The sequence below is a fragment of the Pelobates fuscus genome, chromosome 2 (genome assembly GCF_036172605.1).
Source record: "Pelobates fuscus isolate aPelFus1 chromosome 2, aPelFus1.pri, whole genome shotgun sequence".
NCBI lineage: Eukaryota > Metazoa > Chordata > Amphibia > Anura > Pelobatidae > Pelobates > Pelobates fuscus.
Genome location: NC_086318.1, coordinates 104,366,774 through 104,391,438, shown reverse-complemented (window position 1 = coordinate 104,391,438; position 24,665 = coordinate 104,366,774). Strand labels below are relative to the sequence as shown.

General features: G+C 42.7%; 1 protein-coding gene across 3 annotated transcripts in view; it reads right to left on the bottom strand.

The window, feature by feature from the left end:
• The window catches only part of RHBDD1 (rhomboid domain containing 1), a 178,588-nt gene that overhangs the window by 29,650 nt on the left and 124,273 nt on the right, over positions 1-24,665 (bottom strand). For all 3 annotated transcript variants that reach the window (XM_063441005.1, XM_063441008.1, XM_063441006.1), the window contains exons 4-6: positions 17,116-17,201; positions 6,837-6,890; positions 5,046-5,175 (exon numbers count right to left, since the gene is read on the bottom strand). In XM_063441005.1, the coding sequence (XP_063297075.1) occupies positions 5,046-5,175; positions 6,837-6,890; positions 17,116-17,201 (270 nt within the window). The remainder of the gene's footprint in view (positions 1-5,045; positions 5,176-6,836; positions 6,891-17,115; positions 17,202-24,665) is intronic.

The following is a 24,665-nucleotide window of genomic DNA, read 5'->3' as shown; positions in this document are numbered from 1 at the left end:
GACTTTAGGGAGGAGCAGACAAGGAACCAAGGAGAGCCGGCCACCGGTGATGCGGACGGGGCGGGGCGGTCGGGGGCGGAGAATGGGGATACAGATAGGCGAGGCGGCAGGGACGCCCGCACGCCCTGATGCCACTATCTCTTCCAGCCCCCCCCCCCCACATGCCTGGCCTCCCTACTTCACTATGTTTCTCGACCCATCCCCTTTCCCAAATCCCAGACCCTCACACCCACAAACACGACATAACTTGGACTCACATAGCCGCCCAGATACTGGAATCGGAACCGAACTCTACGACAACTATGCTACGTATGATTAAGGCACACACACAGACACACACAAGACAAACGTTTCTCATTTTGTTTATATAATGATCACCTATAAGGCTCTTATACAATGGCAAGTTTCAGAATACAAGTACCTGACTCTACCTGTGTTGCTCACTAGAGGGGGCTGAGAGAACACATGCTCTCGCGCAACCTATGCTCAAAGAGCTTTTACTACTAACTTCCACAGCATTGTCATCAGCCAACATATGATTGTTAACTGTACAGAGTTCACTTTGTTACCGCTTTGTTACTGTTATATTGTAACCGTTGATTAGACCTGTTGCACTGGACGGCTCACCGTCATACAACGCTTTTCCATCTGAGCTAAGCCTCTACGTAGGCATACACAGTCATAAATGTAAAGTACTTGACTATACGCACTGTTCACAAAAATAAAAACCATTTAAAACAAAATTGGAGAGCACTTCAAACTGGTTTATTTGCCTTCTTTTGGATCAACAGCAAAAACAGATGTAAAAAATAGCCAACTTGATGGACACGTCTCGTTTCAGCTTCTATAACTAGATTTCTAGATAACCCTGATAAAGGTCTTCAGGTTAAACTGAAAAATGTAAATGTATTTAACAGTTTCTCTATAGAACTCGTATACGCCTGTATTTCATTTATTTAAAATTCTGTTGGAAGTTGTGAGTCAACCCATATGCGCATTTTACATATACACGTGTATATTTCCATTAGTTTATGGGGTCAGATCTTTATAGGTTATGTAACTATGATACAAATCTGACCATAATGATTAGAAACTATAAATCCAATTAGTGAAATCAGAGTGTTCCATCTTAAATAGTAACTTGAAATCTCCTGATACTCGCTCACTCAGGTTTTGTAACTTGTTATCTGCATTGTCGCTGAATGTGGGTATAAAACCCTTCGCTAGAGTGTGCTGTAATATCGAGCAAACCCATAAATGAAATAAACTGTAAAACACCATCAAAGTACACCAATCAAATTAGCAACTTGACCTGCACTTTACTGCGATGTAATCAGTCACTAGTGACCTCAGTCAGTACTGTGAAAAGTATTCCTGACCTCCTTCTCCCTGTTCATGCATATGGCTGTCAGTGTGAAATAAGTGAGAAATAAATGCCTAATCTCTCATTTTCCCACACAAACCGACCCACTGACCTGCACTATTGTTGTGTGTAGATGATCTCATTGAGCACACCAGTAAATGCTTAATTTATTGCATTATTTGACTTCTGATACATTTTGAGGGTTGAGGAAGCAGATCCTTGGAGGCATTGTAGGGTATTTCACATAGAGATAATTTGTCAGAGCCTGGAAGGCAGTGAACTTTAAGAAACAGTCAAAAATATGGGGATACCCAAGGCTGCAAATGACTTTAAAAAAAAAAAATGTTTATTTGTGTCAGGCACAAGCAAATTAAACATTTTACATCATGTTAAAGTCATTACTTGCTGTATTATATCACCACTCTTTCATAGGAGTCAAGAACATGTACAAGTTATACATTATTATTAATACAGGAAAACAATCTACTGTCATTTATACAATACATGAAAATCCCCTTATTATTTGTGTAATTCAGGAAACCGAATGTCACAGTACACAATCACATATAGAGGTGAATGTTTACATGAACCAGAAGTGCTTCCGAGAGGTATCCCGTAGGTGTAGGGTATCATTGAGTAAGATGATGTACTACATACACTTCCCATTGTCCTTTTAAACAAGGAAGAACAAAACTACCATCATAAACCAAAAAAGGCCCTCCTTATTAAGGAGAATTAAAAGGAACTAGAAATTGGATAAAGACCAGATGCCAGCACATAATTATCTACCATAGTGGTGAGCTTATCTACAAGGTACTTTTATTCCGTACTTAACTTTTGACAACTTGGGGGCCGTGTCACTCAGCCACATTGTTGCCAGGCTGTACACACCGCTAGTGTTATCTTATTAAACAATCTCTGGGATCGAGCATGGAGCCCCTCCATAGGTCTGGAGAGGAGAAAATCCAGGGGGTTTAGGCCAAATGGTTTCCCAAAGACCCAAGACAGAAGATCTTGTACACCCCCCCCCCCCCCAGACTTGCACCAGTCTTGGGCATTCCCACCATATGTGGGTGTAAGTAGCACTGCATAGTCTCCAGTACAAGTTAGAAGTACTTCTTCCCGTTCTACATAGCTTGACCATGGTGGTGCACCACTGTCTTAACAGCCTGTAACCCCACAGGCTGTTGCTTCCCATTTGTCTTGCCACACCTCACTTTCCTGCTCTTCCCCCAAGTCCTTGTCCCATTTTTTCCACATAGACAAATTCCCCCCCATAATGTGGTCTCTGAACAGACAGCGTTATAGATCAGAGATATTAGCCCTTTCTGCCCTCTTTCTCAGGTCAGAGCCCATCAACCTGTCCAGATCCACCTGGCATCATTCTCCTGGGATCGGGCAGAAAATTAACTGGGCTGTCTGTGCAGTTTTAGGACAGTACATCACCTGTCTTGCTATTCTATGCATTTTGCCTCACCAAATACATTTATCAATAGCGATCTGAACTCCCGCTAGGTCATTTTTCTTGAGGAGAACTGGGAGGGCCTGGAAAATAAATAGTAGGCTGGCATTTTTATCCATGACATAGGTTTGGAGTCCCATCCATCTAGATCTGATTTGGGGGTGTGAGTTAAAGAGATGTTGCTTAGGGGTCTCAATCTGTCGTTTGCTGAATACCTAAGTATCTAAATGCATGTGGCTGAATTCTAAACCCCTGAGCCCTTCTTTTTAATGCATTATAGTTAGAACAAAAAGAAAATTAAGGAGTTACTCATCTCTAAATTTCCATAATTTGCTACTAATCTACACGAGCTAAGACACAGCTGCCTCCCAACCATCCCGATTTTAGCAGGATGGTCACATTTTTGGGTACTGCCTGGCCATCCCAATTTTGATCCCTGATATCCCTCTTTTGGTAATAAATCGAATAGATGGTAATGACATTTGCTGCCCTTTGCTATTTTCCCGTAACAGTCCTGACTTAAACAAGGTTTCAATGAAGGGAAATGAAAACTGGCCATTACAACTAGTTTATTAAGAGGATTAATGCTTTAAGGATTAACCCCATGAAGACCAATGATAAAACAGTGTATCATGATAAAACAGCCTTTAAAGATCCAATATCAAAAGGAAGAGCTGCATATGCAAAACACAGAGAATTTCATATTAACACAGGGTATTCAGTGACCAGATTGTGATCATAGGGTTATAAATATGGTCCTTGAGGGATGATTTGAATGCTTTCCAAAAGGTCTACAAAAACTGTTTTCAAGGTTCTCTTGGTCACTTACCTTATTTAAAATCCTCAGGTTTGGCAGTGAGACACTGCACGCTTCCATTACTCAAACAAAGCATTTATACAGAACAAATTGGCTCAAGACCTTAATATTGCTGCCATGTTTTTATTTTATATTTCAGTGTTACGTAGCAGCTCTCATTGAATTAATGGCCTCACTCACTGTTTGATTAAATTGACAAAGTACCAAACAGCAAATATTATTGCTTTAATTTTTTGGAACCTAACAATACATTTACTTTAGTACCGGTATTCAGGGATGTAGGTGACCAGGTAACCATGGCATCCCAAATATTTGTGAACTACATAACACATAATCATCAATTTAAAATGTATTTCAGAAGCATTTGGAGTTCCAATGTTAATTGTCATTGGCCTACATAATCCATAGTTTGGGCATTTAACAAAGACAGGACTTATTCCTCAAATGAATAACGAGAGCCAATACAAATGACAGCCCTGTTCCATTTACTAACAAATGGTTTATATTATGAACACAGTAACTAGAAGGACATGCATGTATAAATAATTCTAGCTTTGGTGAAGTGCTTAATAAACATTTCCTTTTAGAAGCATGTTGCTACTTATTATGTGCTAATAGCAGCATTCAATTTTAGACAGATGCATCATCAGACTGTTTTCCTAACTACGGGAAGCTAGGAACACACCTCTGTGTATGGTGGGAGAATCCAAACAACCATATGGAAACGATTAGACATCTTAATGCAAAAGACACTTGGAAAGTAATATAAAATACCAGCATGCTGCACTGTCTACCATCTTCATGAAGAAGCACTTCTAGGAGCAGTCAGCCCGACAGGCATTTAACCCCTTAAGGACCAACCTTCTGGAATAAAAGGGTATCATGACATGTCACACATGTCATGTGTCCTTAAGGGGTTAAAGAGCCACACCGGTCACCATAACAACTTCATCTAAATACATTTGTAATGGTGCCAAAAGGCCCCCGGGAGCACTCTTACTTTAACGGAATAGCCTTCCAGCTGAAGTGGTAGAGGTTAACACAGTAAAGGAGTTTAAGCATGCGTGGGATAGGCATAAGGCTATCCTAACTATAAGATAATGCCAGGGACTAATGAAAGTATTTAGAAAACTGGGCAGACTAGATGGGCCGAATGGTTCTTATCTGCCGTCACATTCTATGTTTCTATGTTTCTATGTTTCTATGTTTAACGGGTCAAACCGTTCTCGAGTAGTTTAACTTTAAAGGTTGCCTGTTGCACTGATCTCCGGGTCACTCAGGCGGCATCGAACTTCTGAATCTGAGTTACAAGAAGCTCAAAGTGTCATGTTGTCAGATTTTTCTATTTTTTTTTTTGAGGGGGGGACTTTCTACACTAAAAGTCTCGTCTCATTAATGCATACCTTTGTTCATTGAAACTTTCTCTAATGGCTCGTTCCAGCTGCTCATCTTCCGGAAGGCCTCCTGTAAACCTGTCGTAGGCGCTGGGTGTCTGGTACCGTTGGTTATAAGTACCCGGACGTCTAGCATACCCTGTGAGAAAATGTGCAGAATTACAATGTAATACAATGACGTTTAATACTTAGATTAATCAGAAATGCCTCTACTATCTGAACAGACAAGATATGTTGGTACAATAAAAGAGATAATTATGTGCAATATTTATCATTTTTTTCCCATTATTTTATACCTTTGCTCGATAAGAGAACAAATTCTACTTTATCAGGTTGTTTCTGTATGTTTGCTATTCCCTTCACTCAATAAATCCAGAGTTTATTACAGCAATCATACTGTGCTCTTACATTTTAGAAAAATATTTATCAATATATAAAATTAAGATAATCCTGGAAGTAGTGTAATGCGGAAAAGTAACAGAAGTTGTTAAAAAAAATAATATATATATATATATATATATATTTTACAGTTATTCAACCTACATGGACTATCCAACATTCTGCTGAAGGTTCACAACAGCATGTGCGCAACGCTTTCCTATTATACACACTTTGCAGTTGCTGCCATAGAGAATAGTGGAGGATTAACTGTGTGTGGACAATGCAAGACACAATGCATTACATCCACACATAAGCACTACAGAAATGAACGCTTTACATGCTTGCACATGGGGGGTGAATTGTTAGCATATGAGTCACCTAAGAGATTTGCTTTGGTGTGGCAGGTGAGCTTACACTGTATGGCCATTTGAGTGGTACTAAAAACCTCCAGTTATTTAAATGTGCATGGGGATTTGGGTTAGTTTCTTATGAGCTGCCACATGATGTGACCATGTTTCACTTGGAATCGCCTAGTGTGGCTGTCAGCATTACAGACACTAGAGGTTTGTTTAACCCTTCACGGTAAACATTGACTTTTCTGCAAAACAGATATGTTTTACCTTGAAGGGTTAAACATCAAGGACCACTGAGATGAAGTGGTCTGGTTGACGTTAGCCGTCTTTTAAATAATAACAGCTGCAGATCATACTGTAGTTAGCAGTTTGTTACATACTATAGTAAGTATACTTTCCAGTTGATACTACAGTTTTATTCAATGATCACTTACAAAGTGTCCTCTGCTTCTGATCTGGCCCTTCTACCAGTGTTTTGGTGGGCTGTTTTTGTAATTTTGAAAATGTACATTATTTGTTGCCTTCTTTGGATAGATTTATCTTGCCTACACCTACCAAAGGCAAATCCTTAGATTGGGACTGGGTAGGGGTGATGACTACTACATTTCACGTTATTTGTGGATGTCCTCACCTCGCTTCGGCATAGGACGACTGACTTTTTTATAGCTTACAAACAGGTAATGATCTGATTTACTCTCCTGGACTGTAAAGGGATTCAACAAACCTACGGTATTAAATGGAAAAAGGTTCTCCAGCTTCTAAAGACATCCCCTGCTCATATAGTGTTTCATCAAGAGACTCCGTGATCTAAAGATCACTCCAAGCCTCTGTGAACACCATCATTTTATCATGTCATTGTTTTTTTTGCGGGTAGAGAAATATTGCATGTGGTGGAGGCAAGAGGAATTTTAATGTTGTCATAGATCTTGCACTGAGCATTCCATGTTCTCATTCTCCTAGGATGGCTCAATTTGCCTTATATTCTGTTTAATTTTTGCTTACTGAATAATAACATCCATACCGACTGTGCTGAAGCGAGCCATGAGAGTGCATTCTCAATTCTTACCGGAAGAGTTGAAGTAAGTTGGTCTTTGTAAGGGATTGCTAGAGAGTAGAGATGCTAAACAAGGGAAAAACGGATTATGAAATTTAACTGTTTCTGTGTTAGTAATAGAAGATTTGCATCTGTTTATATTAAGGCAATATAAAACAAGCATAAACATATAAAAATAAACTATATACAAAGCAGCCTGGCAGGAGACTGGAGACCATAAAGTGCAGGGCCAACAGCATACTTCGGCACTGCACTTTATGGGGCAGAACCTCCCTAAAGAAAGTTTGCAGCCACCAGCCCTGCTGAAACAGTGACTGTCCTCCTGCCTTACCCTCAACCAACCTTCAAGGTACAGGGACATCTTTTTTATCATATATAAAAATGCTAGTGTTTGCTTGTCTGTGTGCGCCTGAGTGTACAACTCTGTGTCTGTCTGTGCCCATATTTACCTGTCAGTGCCTGTTTGCGTATTTGTGTGTCTGTGCCCACACGTGCTTGTGCATGTCTGTGTCTGCCCATCTGTGTTTGTGTGTATGTGTATCTGTCTGTGTATCTGTGAGGTTATTTTTGTGGCTCAAGCCCCAGGTGTTTTTTGACCCTAGCAACGCCCCCCGTTATGACTACATATTGCATAAATTGCTTGTAGGAAATCGTTTGTAGGTGAAGAAATGCTTACCCACACTACCAGTATCTGTGGGAGACCAAAACAATAAACAGACCAGGCTCATCTCACAACTTTTGGCTGGTACCAAAAGTTCAATTCCTGGGGTTCGTTCATTACAAGAATTTAGTTTTTGCCTTCTGAAAAATAGTACCCCATAGAAAGATTCTATTTGAGTAATAGAGAACCGATGGAAAACATTACCCACAGAGGTGTCCATTCTGTACTGGTATCAGAAATTGACATGTTCACGTCATCGTATGCAACATGGTAGTACAGACAAAAGTTGAGATACTTGGATTGAGGTGTTTCAGCAGTTAAGAACAATTCAGCTTTTTCTATATACCAACATACTTTGTTCACAATCCAATCTTGAAAGCAAGAGCAATTTTGTGAACCATATGTCTCTCATCACATACATTGAAATAAAATCTCCCCGCAGATCCTCTTGCCCGTAGACATGATTTATCTGCAGTTAAAATCATTATGTCCATAAAGTCTTTTTCGGTTTTATTGTATCCTTTTATGAATAGCACATCATGCCAATCACTCTAGTGTGCCACCAGTTAAACTTTGAATTCACTACTTGAGCTTTAATAAATTAATATCACTTACAAAATACCGTGTGATAAATGACAGACACATCATTAAACTTACATAAGTAAGACATTAAGCCTGCCAATGTGTCATATAAAAGAATAGATTTGTGCTTTCAGTTGAGAAACGAAGGGCACTATACTCCTTATGCAAGTACTTTGTTTTAAAAGCCTTTGGATTGGATTGGATTGGATTTAAATCTCACCAGCATGTAAGCGCAGAATTCTCAGGCTCCCCTAATAAATTCCCCGAAAAAGTTTATCTATGATCAAAAAATATTTAGAAAGGAAAAACATAGTTGCGCCTAGTAGACGTGCACCTCTAGGCAGCTGCCTACCTGCAAGTCAAATCCAGCCTTATCTGCAACTAGAGAATGGTTATGACCACAAATGGACTCTGACTTATCTCATCATTTGTCTTACATTTCATTGGAATGATATACTTTGTGTTTGCATTTTTGGGTGCATCCTGCTAATATGAATGTGCAGCAATGCAATGATGTGTGATCTCAAAATGCATTAATAGTTAACTTTTGTACCTGACTTCCAAATATGCCCTGCCAGCTGCAATGATGTTTGAGACTGAAATGTAGAGTAAAAAAAACACTTGGTGAAGCCAAAATAGCTATCACTGTCAAAATTAATCCTGACTTGGCTTTAAATGGCTGCTCTGGCACTAAACAGTAATAACAAATTCTTCTCAGTCTTAAGTTTTCATTTAAATTTCCTCAATTGTGTTTAGCGTTTTTTTTTAATTCTTTATTTTTCACGTGCATTGAATAACAGAAATGCTTGTAACGCCACGACAGCAGTGACAAGCAGCATAACAGCAAACATTGTCATGGCAAATAAAACAGCACATTTTATATATTTAAGAGAGATAGCAGGCTAGGGATATAGTAGTAAGCTACAGTAGCGTTTCCGTTCTATGTTAGCATGTCTAAGTGATAGTTGTGCGTTCAGAGATTATACAAGCTATGTAGACTAACAAACTTAAATTTGTGTAACCGTGAGACGAGATCCTACTGTGTGCAAGATTATCCTGTCTGAAGGAGGTGAAGACTAGTGAGACGTATAAATGTGGCAGACAGGAGTATATCAGTTGAGTAAGGTGAGTGTGGTCGAGTGACATAGAGCACAGGCTGTGTAGACAAGGTGGATCATGCGTTATAGCACCTAACAGTTATAGCACCTAACATTTTGCAGGAGGGTCCGTTAAGAGTCTTGACCTGGGGGTTAGCAATAGTGAAGCATAGTAGGCTAATATGTCTATCTGGACAGTGGTATGCTTTCTGAAAATAACATGTGTCCCCAGACCCTTAAGCGATAGGCTAGGTAGTATGAAGGTGAGTATGCTGATTGAAAGTACTATGCTATAGGGCAATGTAGTTACAGCCAATACTGACATATCTTTGTGTTATAGGCTAGTATCGCGTGGTGCCAACAGAGAAACAAAATAAATCAAACAGGTAGTTTCACTTAGGGATCCTGGGAGTACTGTGGGGCCCTGTATTGTCCCTTCAAGAGTACAGTCCACTCCTGGTGCCTAATATCTCAGTCAGCCGACGCCTACCCTGGAGGCTTGACAGGTGGGCCGCAGGTATTTGCGGTGTTGGTGCAGCTGCAGGAGGTCGCCGCCAGTATGTCTTGGAGGGGTATTCCGCTCGAGTCCGTCGCCAGTTGGAGGCTGTGTTGCTGTCTGGTAAGCCTTGCGGTCCTTTGCTCGAGGGTGTGGGCGCTGGGTTTTGCCTCTTTGGCCGGAGGAATCCGGCGTTGCCGAGTGGTAGGTTAGATGTGCAGGCTTGGTTCCCTCCTGGTGCTCAGGAGGGCGACGGCCGATGCTTGGGAGGCCTGTTAGCGTTTCCCGCTGTGATGTGCTCTGAGGAGGGCGCTGTCTGGGGGCTCTGGATGGGCCATTACACAGGAGGCGCCGGGTAGCTGGGCGGATCCACGCCGCTACACTCTGCATCGCTCGTTTAAGGTGCCGACCTTTTGTGTGGAGCCAAAGATTGTTGCGGAGCCGGTAGAAGAACGTTAGGGTGCACTTGGGCGGTGTAAGGAGAGCGTTTTTTGCCGCCATCTTGTCCGCGCCCCTGTGTTCCCGTGCTTGTGTGAGTTTAGTCGCTTTGTGGAGTCGCGTTGTGGGGGTAGTCGTCCCCAGCGAGGACCGGGATATCCCCCGCCGGTCCAGAGGGGGGGGCAGCAGGGCAACCTCCGAGTGGGACGTGTGAGCAGGACCTGTGCTGGGGGATCGGCCGCCTCCCCCTCGCCCCAGGCTCCGCTCCGGTGTAGGCCGCATGGCCGGTAAAGGTGCTCCAGTGGCCTGTCGACGTGGGACAGGTGTCGCTGTGTGCCCTGAGAGGTCCTGCACCTGTTCCTGGGCATTTTGAGCTGCTGGCATGCTTGGATTGTTTTGGATATCTAGATTTGTGCTCGATGGCATGGGAGCCCTCATGGAACACGTCCGGCCATCTTGGCAGTCAGGCCCCGCCCCCGTGTTTAGCGTTTTTAGCAATACAAAAGAGTGGCAGTAGAAACCCCATATTCATTATAACATGACGACTACATTTTCCAAAACTCCCATAGTCCTCTGCTCTGAGCTGGGAATGGAACAGAGCTACCTGTGCACTTGCAGCACAACACCGGCAAGTCAAGCAGACACACTTGCACACGTGCAAGGCATGAGCAGACAGACAGCTCTTCTCACTTCTCACAACATAGAAGTATTTGGATGGCTCAATGGACAAATCGTGCATGTCCTGCTATGTGTCGCTTGTGGTGATCTTATGATCTCATCACCGACCTGGTAATATAAAATATGGTGCCAGAATATGAACTGATGTATGCAGAGACACATTTTAAAGAAGCACCCCCTCCCCTCACCACTGCTTTGGAACTGCTTTCTTAGAACAATACAAGTAAACAAGGCTTGTTCTGTGACTTTTAAATATTTTATTGAAATTCTCTACATGATCTATATAAACCTACATTAAATTTTTAGTTTTATTCATGAATCATGGGCGTTGTAGTTGAAAAACATCTGGGGGGCAGCTGGTTGTGCAGGCCTGGTCTAAAGGAAAGGTTGTGGAACAAAAAAAAACCAAAAAAACACACCCAATATAACAATTAGTGCCACGGGCTCGGTATTCCCTGTTAATGGATTGTGGATATCTGCACGGTTTCCTATAGAGGTTTGGATCTTTGGATCTGGTTGGATCCTCACTATAATAAGTAACGCTCTCCAGCCCAGAACCATACCCTCTTCAAAAGGCGTTTCAGAGCAGTACATCCAACCGGCCTCACAACTGCAGACCACGTGTAACCACACCAGCCAAGGACCTCCACATCCAGCATCTTCACCTCCAAGATCGCCTGAGACCAGCCACCTGGACAGATGCTGTTTGCATAACCAAAAAATGTCTGCACAAACGGTCAGAAACCATCTCATGGAAGCTTATCTGCATGCTCGTTGTCCTCATAGGGTTCTCGACCTGACTTCAGTTCGTCAGCGTAACATACATGTGTGGGCAAATGCTCACATTTGATGGCGTCTGGCACTTTGAAGAGGTGTTCTCTTCATGGATGAATCTCGGCTTTCACTGTACCTAGATGGCAGACAGCATGTATGGCGTTGTGTGGGTGAGTGGTTTGCTGATGTCTACGTAATGGATCGAGTGGCCCATGGTGGCGATGGGGTTATGGACAATTTTATTGATGGCATTTTAAATGCACAGAGATACCGTGACGAGATCCTGAGGCCCATTACCTCATGTTGCAGCATGATAATGCACAGCCCCATGTTACAAGGATCTGTACACAATTCCTGGAAGCTGAAAAGATCCCAGTTCTTGCATGGCCAGTATACTATCCGGACATGTCACCCATTGAGCATGTTTGAGATGCTCTGGATCGGCGTATACGACAGAGTTCCAGGTCCTGCCAATATCCAGCAACCTCTCACAGCCATTGAAGAGGAGTGGACCAACATTCCACAGGCCACAATCAACAACCTGATCTACTGTATGCGAAGGAGATGTGTTGCGTGAGGCAAATGGTGGTCATACCAGATACTGACTGGTTTTTGGAATTCTCCCCCCCTCCCCCCCCCCCCCTTCCATACAGTTAAACTGCACATTTTAGAGTGACTTTTTATTGGGGCCAGCCTAAGGCACACCTGTGCAATAATCATGCTGTCTAATCAGCATCTTGATATGTGAGGTGGGTGGATTATTTCTGCAAAGGAGAAGTTCTCACTAAAACAGATTTAGGCAGACTTGTGAACAATATATGAGAGAAAGAGGCCTTTTGTGTATGTTACAAATCACTATTTGTAACTGGCCCTTTAAATGAGAAAGTGCCCTGCTTCCCTGGATTGTGGAGAAGCATGTTTGCCAGCCTCCTGCCTCATGACTATGGCCCCTGGAAGATTGTGCCCCTGAAAATGTATTAACTTTAATTGGGTGTGTATGGCCCTTTAAGAACCGTCTGGGGACATATTGTGACTTTGCTGAACAATGCCCCTTTAAGACTATGTCCCCAGACCGGTAAAATAACTTGCCCCTGGCTTTCTCCCACTTGGTTCAGTAAATAGGGCTTACTGAACCAAGTACCACACAGGCAGACCACCCAGAAGTTAAAGTGTGCAGGCAATTTACCTCCCAGGCTGTGAGGTTACTGCCGGTCAATTGCACGTGGCGGCGGCCATCTTGGTTTCCTCGAATGCGGTCAGCGGTGTATGCTAAAGATTCTGTGGAACTAAAATCGGCTACACATTCTGCCGAACACCGCTGACCCTTACCTTCTCCCATACTGAACTTGCAGCTCCAGAGACTAAGTCCCGTTCGAAATGGGACTTAGTCGTTTTTTCGCATGAAATTGACCGACCGCACAGGCCAAATCTATGGAACTGTTTTGGGCAGGAAATTGTGCTTGCGGTCGGTCATAAAGGACTTCCAGCTAACTTTTGATCCACTGGAGGGATTTGGCTGATTTTTGGAAGTGTTTATGTTTGATGTATGCTGAGTCTGAATATGCAACTTTTATTGAAATTGAATGTATGGTTTTAAAGTTACAGTGTGTATGTGAAAACTGTATTTTTATTGTATGTAATAATTGGTTTAACTGTTTATCTGAGGGGAGGGAACCTGTGGGCTGTACTATGCTGTTATTGGTTAATTTCATCCTCCCCCTGGGAGTGTCCTGTGTGTACCTTATCCTAATAAAAAGCAGGCTGGGTGTTCCAGTCCTCAGACCTCTTCTGACCCTCAATACGTAGCCGTGTCTCGTTATTGGAGGGAACTGCTATATCACACTGGGGATTGCTATGCTCTGCATATTCCCCTGAGCTCTTAATCACTTAGCTCTTTTAAGAGCTTGTTCCAGATACGCTCTCCTGGAGGAGAGGTCTTCCCCACACGTTCCTGAATGCTGAAGGTTCATTCCAGGGTGAACGGAAGACGGCGCGGCTCCAGTTAAACTACGGCGGTTGTGGAGCCTGCGGTGGTTGTGGTGTCGTCTGCAGTGCTTGGAGTCCTCTGAGAGCGCTAGGAGCATCCATCAACGGAGGGTACTCGGTCGGGGTACACGGAGCTCCGTTACATTGGTGGCAGCGGTGGGATGGCGTCCTAGTGCGAGGAGAAGCAGCTCAGAGACACTGGTAACGTTTGGAGTTACAATTGAGGGCAACGCTAGCCATTGGGCAGCGTCCCTGGCTACAACAGGATGGCTTCCCTAGGGCGAGGAACAGCATCCTGGGAACACCCAGCAAAACTGGACTATTGGTATAGTCACGTACAGTTTGACGCTATGCTGAAGCGGCGGTTGGCTGTCTACGGGCCCCTCCTAACAGAGGAACTTGTACCAAGAGTGAGGAGAGAACTGGCGGAGTATCTGCAGATGGAAGCAGAATATCGGGCAGTGAGGGCAAAGTATTCCGTCCCTGCGCCCCAACAACAGCGTGAGTTACAGGGGGCCGAAGGGGCCGTCCTTCCCCCCCAGCGGCAGTGTGTCCTACAGAGAGCAGAGACAGTTGGTCCCTCTCTACAGCAACAGGACCATGGTAAGGGAGTGGAGACAGGCGGTCTCCCTCTCCAGCAGCAGTGTGTACCCCAGGGGGCCGAAGGTGCCGTCCTTCCCCCCCAGCAGCAGTGTGTCCTACAGAGAGCAGAGACAGTTGGTCCCTCTCTACAGCAACAGGACAATGGTAAGGGAGTGGAGACAGGCGGTCTCCCTCTCCAGCGGCAGTGTGTACCCCAGGGGGCCGAAGGTGCCGACCTTCCCCCCCAGCAGCAGTGTGTCCTACAGAGAGCAGAGACAGTTGGTCCCTCTCTACAGCAACAGGACAATGTTACGGGAGTGGAGACAGGCGGTCTCCCTCTCCAGCGGCAGCCTGTGTTTCCGGGAAAGGAGCACAGCACCCCCTCTCCCCAGCGGCAGCTTACCCTAACAAGGGGAGACACCAATCCCCCAGACGGCGCAGATGGGACCGTGGTCTCTGTGCCTGACCTACAGGGATGCTGGACAACCTGTCCAGATCCCCAACTGCTCTCACCAGGACAACCGGAGGAGGGGGTAAGTACAAATTCCCCTCCCCCGCTAACTCCTAGCGTGGCACCAGGGTTAACAGAGGCGATGTTAACCCCTACTGACGTCCATGTTCCCTTGGCTACTGAGCCGGACTATGGTCTCAGTACCCCAGCAGACGAGCTGGCAGCTGGGCAGAGTGCAGTCGGCCTCTGCCCTACCTTTGTCCCTGATCCAGAGCCTGATGTCCTGCAGGCTACCCCAGTGGAAGAGCTGGCATCTGGGCAGAGTGCAGTCGGCCTCTGCCCTACCTTTGTCCCTGATCCAGAGCCTGATGTCCTGCAGGCTACCCCAGTGGAAGAGCTGGCATCTGGGCAGAGTGCAGTCGGCCTCTGCCCTACCTTTGTCCCTGGTCCAGAGCCTGATGTCCTGCAGGCTACCCCAGCAGAAGAGCTGGCATCTGGGCAGAGTGCAGTCGGCCTCTGCCCTACCTTTGTCCCTGGTCCAGAGCCTGATGTCCTGCAGGCTACCCCAGCAGAAGAGCTGGCATCTGGGCAGAGTGCAGTCGGCCTCTGCCCTACCTTTGTCCCTGGTCCAGAGCCTGATGTCCTGCAGGCTACCCCAGCAGAAGAGCTGGCATCAGGGCAGAGCGCCGCTGGCCTCTGCCCTCCCACAAGTCCCCACAGCATGTTACCACATCACCACAGCAAAATACCCAGGTGCAGTAATTGTGTCTTGTGGGTGGGTCACCCTTGTACCTGTTTGTTGTGGGTGGGCTACTCTGGCATTTGGTTATTGTGGGTTGGTGGATCGACTAACGGAGGCACTGACCGACAGAAGGTCAGGTGCCTGGTTAGTCTTCCCCCCAAAGGGGAGATGTGTTACAAATCGCTATTTGTAACTGGCCCTTTAAATGAGAAAGTGCCCTGCTTCCCTGGATTGTGGAGAAGCATGTTTGCCAGCCTCCTGCCTCATGACTATGGCCCCTGGAAGATTGTGCCCCTGAAAATGTATTAACTTTAATTGGGTGTGTATGGCCCTTTAAGAACCGTCTGGGGACATATTGTGACTTTGCTGAACAATGCCCCTTTAAGACTATGTCCCCAGACCGGTAAAATAACTTGCCCCTGGCTTTCTCCCACTTGGTTCAGTAAATAGGGCTTACTGAACCAAGTACCACACAGGCAGACCACCCAGAAGTTAAAGTGTGCAGGCAATTTACCTCCCAGGCTGTGAGGTTACTGCCGGTCAATTGCACGTGGCGGCGGCCATCTTGGTTTCCTCGAATGCGGTCAGCGGTGTATGCTAAAGATTCTGTGGAACTAAAATCGGCTACACATTCTGCCGAACACCGCTGACCCTTACCTTCTCCCATACTGAACTTGCAGCTCCAGAGACTAAGTCCCGTTCGAAATGGGACTTAGTCGTTTTTTCGCATGAAATTGACCGACCGCACAGGCCAAATCTATGGAACTGTTTTGGGCAGGAAATTGTGCTTGCGGTCGGTCATAAAGGACTTCCAGCTAACTTTTGATCCACTGGAGGGATTTGGCTGATTTTTGGAAGTGTTTATGTTTGATGTATGCTGAGTCTGAATATGCAACTTTTATTGAAATTGAATGTATGGTTTTAAAGTTACAGTGTGTATGTGAAAACTGTATTTTTATTGTATGTAATAATTGGTTTAACTGTTTATCTGAGGGGAGGGAACCTGTGGGCTGTACTATGCTGTTATTGGTTAATTTCATCCTCCCCCTGGGAGTGTCCTGTGTGTACCTTATCCTAATAAAAAGCAGGCTGGGTGTTCCAGTCCTCAGACCTCTTCTGACCCTCAATACGTAGCCGTGTCTCGTTATTGGAGGGAACTGCTATATCACACTGGGGATTGCTATGCTCTGCATATTCCCCTGAGCTCTTAATCACTTAGCTCTTTTAAGAGCTTGTTCCAGATACGCTCTCCTGGAGGAGAGGTCTTCCCCACACGTTCCTGAATGCTGAAGGTTCATTCCAGGGTGAACGGAAGACGGCGCGGCTCCAGTTAAACTACGGCGGTTGTGGAGCCTGCGGTGGTTGTGGTGTCGTCTGCAGTGCTTGGAGTCCTCTGAGAGCGCTAGGAGCATCCATCAACGGAGGGTACTCGGTCGGGGTACACGGAGCTCCGTTACAGTGTACATAGAAAAAGTCTTAGATCTTCTAGTTCAGCTTATGAAAAATGGGGGCAAAAACAAATGTGTTGTGTTTATAATTTTGTTCAGTGTATGTAATATTGGGTAGACAACTATCCTCTCATGCTTAACAATATTTTTCAAGGCACTTGCGATACTAGTTATGCAATATTGGTACGGCTTCTATCACTTACCAGTGACTCTGTACATCTCAATATTTTCTAATGTATGTGCACCGGTTTAAAATATTAGTACTAGGGCACCATTGAACATTTTCATATGATCACTAGTTTGCAGTAGGAAAAGGCTGGTTTTCAATCATACAATATGTACAGTGGACCAATTACCTATAGTTGTCAGTATCTGCTTCAGAGGTCCATGAGTATATAACAGCCCAATCAATATACCAGCAAGATGCCCGACAAACGATGTCCTAGTAAAAAAAAAAATTTTAAAAATGCATTATTATAATTTTTATTATTTAAAAAAAATGTATAAATCTCTCATAGCAATATCTAAAAGATAAAGTGAAACATTTTACTGTACACATATATTTATGGGACATTTACATATCATGCCATGAAATTTAGTACAATATTAAAGGGATACAATAGTCACCAGAACAACTACAGCTTATGGAGTTATTATGGTGCCCATAGTATGTCCCTGCAAGCATTTAAATGTAAACACTGCTTTTCCAGAGAAAATTTTGTGTTTAAATTAATGCCTGGGGGCACCTCCAGTGGATGTCATTTAGAGGACCACTAGACGTGCTTCCTGGTCAGTGCTGATTGTCCAGTGCGGTGTTTTTCCACGTATACGCAAAAGCCTCCCAACGCTTTTCCATAGGAAACTGATTGGATGAGATCATCAATATTGATGATTTCAGCCAAGGAGGTGGATCAGTGGCGGAGTCAGCACCACGCAGGTTGATTAAACTCACCTTTTACATTAGAGACAGGGGGGACCGAGGGGCTACATAGTTATATTACAGCTATAGTGACAGGAATACATGTTTGTATTCCTGTCATTATAGTGTTCCTTTAAATAGACAAGCAGTTCAAATTTAAAGGGCAATTAGGCCTTAGCTTGAGCCTCCACCCAGTTGCCTCACCCATGACCAGTGGCAGAACATATTTGGGGAATTTTGTTCCTCTTAAATACCCTTTAGCCTTTTATTACCTCTTTCCCTCTTCACTGTCACTAAGCACATGTTGCATTTGCAGCAATCTTTGCTATCTGACAACAATGTTTATCATAAACAAGCACTGAAAATAATGCTTCTCTATGAGACACACTCTAAGGCAGTGGTTTCCAAACTAGTCTTCAAGGAGCACCTTCCATATCCAGGATTTAGGGTTACCGAATTGTGTCTAATGTGTTAGAAAATAAGAAAAAACACCTTGACACAACTGGGTAATCCCTAAATCCTGGACATGGTAGGCGTGCCTTGAGGACTGGGTTGGAAACCACTGCTCTAAGGCAATTATTACAACTGCAGCTCGGCTTTGAAACTGGCACTTTTATAAAATTAACCAAGGAGGACATGAAGTTCTCCCCTAAAGCACTTCACCTAACTTTTTTTTGTTAAGAATCTACTTGTCCAAGGGACTAAAGTGGTAGTCTCACCTACTTGTCCGTAATGACATTCAACTTTTCCTGACACAAAATAATACCAATTACAAAGACTGGGGGCCCTGTCTAGAACCCTGGATATTGACAGGGCTATTTTGCTAAACTATGTATCTTTTTTTTTTTATAAATTAAACCTGAATGGAAAAATGGAGGCAAAAATTGCTGATCTGGATATGTTGTCTAACTTTGCTATAGTTAGAATACGGGGATTTATGGAATTATTATGGGAGTTCTGTGAGTGTTGTCTCTCTCGTTTGTCATTGTGTTTGTTGTGTGTGTGCTGGCTGCATGTAATGTGTGTATGTGTTTGCTGTATGTAATGTGTGTGTTGTGTGCGCTGGCTGTACGTGATGTCTTTGTTTGTCTGATGTGTGATGTAAGATAATGCAATTCGGATTTTTAATCTCTACAATTTAATGCTTGTAACATATACACAAGTTAATATTGATACAATACCTGTATATCAATATACGTGTTTAGATGTGTATATTTATGCATAATACTCTAAAAATAAAAGTATAAATTGTTGAATATTTTTTAAATCAAACTTTGTAATCATATTGGGTATGTGCAGATCTCTAGGAACTGGTGCTGTCCACTTGCTCACACAACATAAGGATTCCCTAGCTGACAACAGCACAGGACAGGGATAAGCAACCTTAGGCACTCCAGATGTTTTGAACTACACCTCCCATGATGCTTTGCCTGTGTCGATGGCATAGGGAACCCCTTACAGCGCAGAGCATTACAAAGAATATAATCCCTTTTTAGTATCCCTGATGATCCCTCAGTACACCCCATGTTCAAGCAGGCAATCCAATTCCTTAAAAATTCTTGTGTTAGGCTAGCATTAAATTCTTATCTACATATCTTGATAATATATCAAGATACAAAGCACGGAGCTTTGATTTTTTAAATCACATCAACATCTAATTTCACATTTGAATCTTGATAAACATCTGAGTAAAGATTAAATATTTAGGTTTATTTACCAACTTAAGAATTCCCAGGAATTCTGCAAAGTGAAATCAAAGTACATTAAAACTTAAGGACAAAATAGAAAAACTCTAAGCATGGCTGATTTGGAGAATTTTTTTCAGTTCGGCTATTTTAATCTTAAATGTGAAATTCACTTTGAATTCACACTTTCGTGAATAACCCTGTTTGATGTGATTTGATAACTGCTTGTAGAACAAACAACTTAAAAATCAGTGCGTGCACCCTGCTTGGTATCAGGATATATATGGTGTTTGATTGGCAACATGCACATTAAGCTATATAGTAGGGTGAGTGCAGAGCTTTCTTTTTATATAAAATGTACGTGTGCATTATTTTATAAGAGAACGGCCAATGAAAACATAATGCATTAATCCATTAAAAGTGCTTCTAGTCTATATGAAATGTTTTCTCTTTTCATTTCGTTTAGTGTTTCTACATAGGTTTAATTTATTTACATTCGTCTTGGGTAGGGAATTCCGCAGTCCTCTATTGCTTATTTTGTGGAGGTAAGAGCAATTGACAGGGTCCAGTTAGATTCCAGGGGAACTTCACTACTAAATATTTTGTGCAGCTATTCTTCACCAAGGCAACAGCTTACCAACACGATACTTTAAAAAAACAAACATTAAACGTTTTCCTCCCATGCCATTCCCCCCCCCCCCCATGTTATAAATGCATATATATAGATGTATAGATTGTTACTGCCACTGGTTATCTATAGATATGGTTGTGAAGAGGTGAACCGTGTTGTTCTGCATAACAAGAAACCAACCACTCAATGTTTGATTGATGTTAAGTTGCCTTTAACCCCTTAAGGACACATGACGTGTGTGACACGTCATGATTCCCTTTTATTCCAGAAGTTTGGTCCTTAAGGGGTTAAAGTCAAGTCAAGCAGTTAAAAAAAAAAAACAACAACAATTATGACTTGCTTCAGTTAACAATTTCCTTTGCCCAGAAAATAGGAATATATAATGAAGAAAATATTAATTTGACCAAAATCAGCAATTTGAGAATTCACTAAAGGCAAATTCTGATATTTTTTCTGATTGATTCTGAAAAATTAAACTGCATATAGAGTAAAGTAATTTATATTTTAACACCAAATTACAACTGTATTTTGCATTGCCTATATGCATGATGTTTGCAAATGAAATACCAGAAAATGCATAATTTACTATCTAGCTGTAAAAGTAGCGAACTAAAAAAAAAAAAAGTCAGCAAGACCCCCAATGGTACTAGAAAAGGTACAGAAGTATGTCTTCATATATACCTTTATAGTATAAAGTTCAATGTAAGGGTTCATTTAGTGCCAGCTTTCTCCTTCGAAAATCCAAGTGAGCTGACATATTGACTTAAAGGAACACTATAGTCAGGCAATGTAAAACACTGCATTTTTTTTTTTTTTTTTTAGAAACTATGTTTACATTGTAGGGTTAACTCCACCTCTAGTAGCGGTTATATTGATAGCTACATGCAGTCATGTGATGCAGAAGCCCCATAGGAAATCATTGATTCAATGTTTTCCTATGGGTAAGTTTGAATGCGCGTGCGGTGCATGCGAATTAGGTCCTCAATGCACCTCTATAAGGAGCACTGAATTGGATCCCACTGGAGGAGGCCCTGCCCTGCCTCCTTTGTGACAGCGACTATGGAGGAGAGGTGAGCAGGAAACAAGTTAAGTAAAGTTTGATATTAATCCTTTCAGTACTAAAACCGGGGGGAGGGCCACAACTAATAGTACTAGGTAAAGAAACACTATTACACAGATTTCTATTCATAACATTATGGTATTCCTTTAAGCGAGATGAAGAGTTAAAAATCAAGGAAAATAAATCAAGCGGACATCCCATTCCCTCACCTATGTGTATGTGTTTTTGTGTTAAATAACAACACAAGGTGTACTGTGGATGCCAAGTCCCTCCGGCACAAATGCACAGAAGTTTATGCGATTTGTATAGCAATCATAGTTAGCTGTATGATTCCATAAAGCAGTGTGCACACTTGTAAACTCACCAACAGACTACTTTTCATTCATAAAAATATATATTACAAGCAGTCACCTGAAGTGCCAGACTGACAGTTCCTCTAAAATAAAATAGGGAAAAAAGGGCTGAGGCCATAGAAAGTATCTCTGCATAAACCAGACAGAATGGCAGAATCTCCAGATAAAGGTAACGCAATGGGGTGCTGGTGTAGGTAAGATTACTTTCAGATATTTTGTGTTGCAATACACTGCAATATGAGAGCCAACTATTTACAATATAATACAATACAAGTTAATAGTAAGATGAATAATTACCCTTATCTGTTCTTTCATCAAGAAATCTTCCATATAACTGGCAGAAGATTACTGCTAATAAGGCCCTAGCTGGAGAACACCCCGCTAAAACAGTAACACCATAATAAAAGAAATATATACATAAAGTAACAAAACATATTATTTACATAATGACTGTGACAGTTTATAATTTTCTATGTCTACCCCCGAAAGACAGTCAAACACCGGGCTATATAATTTCAAAGATTTTTTTTTATTTATTTTTTTACATACGCCTTTTACTATTTTAAAAAATACCCATTCCAAGAGATATAAAAATGAAAATATTTAAAGTAAAAAAAAAAAGTGTTTCCTTTCACATATGGAAGCAGTTTTTAAGTCAGGTAAGGTCAATCCGTATAGCTTGGTGGTAAAACAATTATTTACTTTTCACACAGCATCTGCTATGGGAAGGTACGTTTGTTAAAATATTACTAGGCATTAGTTTCCAGAATGTTACATTCATTTTTGCTTTATGCATTATTTCCAACAAAAGAAGTGTTGGCTTTTTCTCTAACTAAATTCTGACATTTTTCTTATCAATTTCATAAATAACCAGACAATGTATTGTGACACAGGCTCACAAATGACCATTTCAACAGTAGGTCAGCGCTTATCAACAAACAATTTATGAACAGGCAGCAACCCTAGCAAAGGGAATCCCTCTAAACCCTTCAACAAATCAGAGAAGAACAATACAAAAAAAAGAGATACGGCTGCACCTATTTAACAGAGTATAAGTCCCAAATAAAGTGTTACTGGAGCAGCAGGGGAAGATCAGAGGTCCTTGGGGAGACTCTTCTTCAGAAGAAGATAAATCAGAGTGTTTGTGGATATATGGAGACAAGAAGGAGATAGATAAAAGGGCAACCAATAGTGTAATAAGTCAAATCCAAAGTTAGATATATTAAAATGATGGTAATTCACTCACATTTAAAAGAGCTCCAGTGACACTTTATTTGGGACTTATACTCTGTTAAATATGAGCAGCCCTATCTCTTTGTTGTACTGTTCCACAAATGCCCATGCCTAAGGTGGAGGTAGACATATAAATTATCCAACGCTCTGGGGCTTTGGTACCTGCCAATCCTGCCCAGATATAACGGTTGCTGCCCTGTGAGTAAAGGGTGTGGGTGACGAGGGAGCTGTGTATTTACCGTGTTCTCTCTGCACAGCTCCCTTGCACACTCTGTACTGTGTACAGTGAGATTGTCTGTGTCTGCATGTGAGTATGCTTACTGTATAATTACAAATTTTAATTACAAATTTTACTCTGAAAGGACCAATATTTTATATTGGAAACAGAAATATAATATATATATATATATATATATATATATTTAATCATCTAGGGTGTCAAGACATAGCCTTACATATTACATGCGACAATATATGGCGCAATGACTTATGGGGCTGGCATAGATTGTTATTCCAGGGCTGCTTTGTATCCCCAGTCCGGCCCTTTAGTCACTTGCACGATTCCAGTGCCCAAGTCCCTGACATCCAGCATCAGTTAGGCGACCAAAAGTCTGTTAGCAACCAGAAAGCACCTCTAGTGGCTGTGGACTTCTGAGAGGACTGAGTACTGAGCTGCATATTCCAAACTGCTTTCCCTTGTGTACTACAGAGTGGAATTTAAGTTTGAATAAAGTTTGGAAACTTGGTTAAGTTTGGAAACTTGGCTGGTGGTGAGTTATTTAGATCCCACACACACACGAGGGGCTGTACCCCTTGTGTGTGGATCACTGATTATTTTTATAATCAGGGTATTTTAGTGATCACTTACACACATTGTTTCTATTTTTATGATACGTTATAGATTGTGATACGTGCGTAGACTGTTTTAATGTTTTGCGCACCATTTATTATTATTTCTTATTGAGCACTTGCACTCGAATTAGACTACAGTGCCATCTTGTTCTATTTCTGCTGATAGAGATGTTGTTGACTAACTCCTATCACTCTCATGGGAGTAACAATCTATGCTATCTTGAGTTCTTAAGTCTCTACCAATCCTAAACCACTTCTAAACACAAACAATTCTTAATCTTCTCGTAAAAGGGGCAGGATAAAGAAAAGAAGACAAGACAACTAAAGTCGTCTGAAAATGTTTTGCCAGGGTTGGAAACTGTCAGGGTACCTGAGGCCTCTACCTCTAAGGGAGGTAGAGACTTGGTGGTGTATCCGTCCAGGCGAGCTGTCTCCTCCGTTCCTCGCGGTTCATCCAGTCACTTAAACACCGGCCGCGAGGAATCCACGTCCTTTTCTAGCAGGACGCTCAATACGTGACGTCATGACGCTAGCACGAGCAATCTGTCACTCAAGTGTCCGATATCCAATCGGTACTTTTCAGAGGCGTGATTTCCATCCAGAACCAGGGTATTTAAGCTTACTCCTTACTTCAGCTCATTGCCCTGTCGTGGTTCTAGCTTGTCTAGTCACTCAGTGCTCTGGTATTCTAGTTTGCTCTTTTGGTTTTGACTCGGCTCGTTGTACTACCCTGTTTCTCTGTTATCCCTTGACCCGGCTTGTCTCTCGCTTATCTGTCTTCTCGTTCCCTCGACCTCGGCTTGCCTCTGACTATTCTTTACTCTCGGTACGTTAGTCCGGCCATTCTAAGGCCCGGTATACGTACCTTTCCACTCTTTGTACTCTGCGTGTTGGATCCCTGTCCCGATCCTGACATTACGACAGGGCCAATGGATCCTGCAGGTACAAACAGTCAGCTTGGTTCTTCGGATCCCAGGTTTGACGCCATGGAACATAGGATGGATCAGATGGCTTTGGCACTACAGGCACTTTTGTCTCGTGCTAGTAATCCACCTGAGGAGACACGTACTCCTTCTATCTCTCCTGCAGTCTCAGGTCTAGAGGTAGCCACTGTAGGTGCTTCTTCCCGTATTACCCCACCAGTACGTTATGGCGGGTCACCGGAGAAGTGTC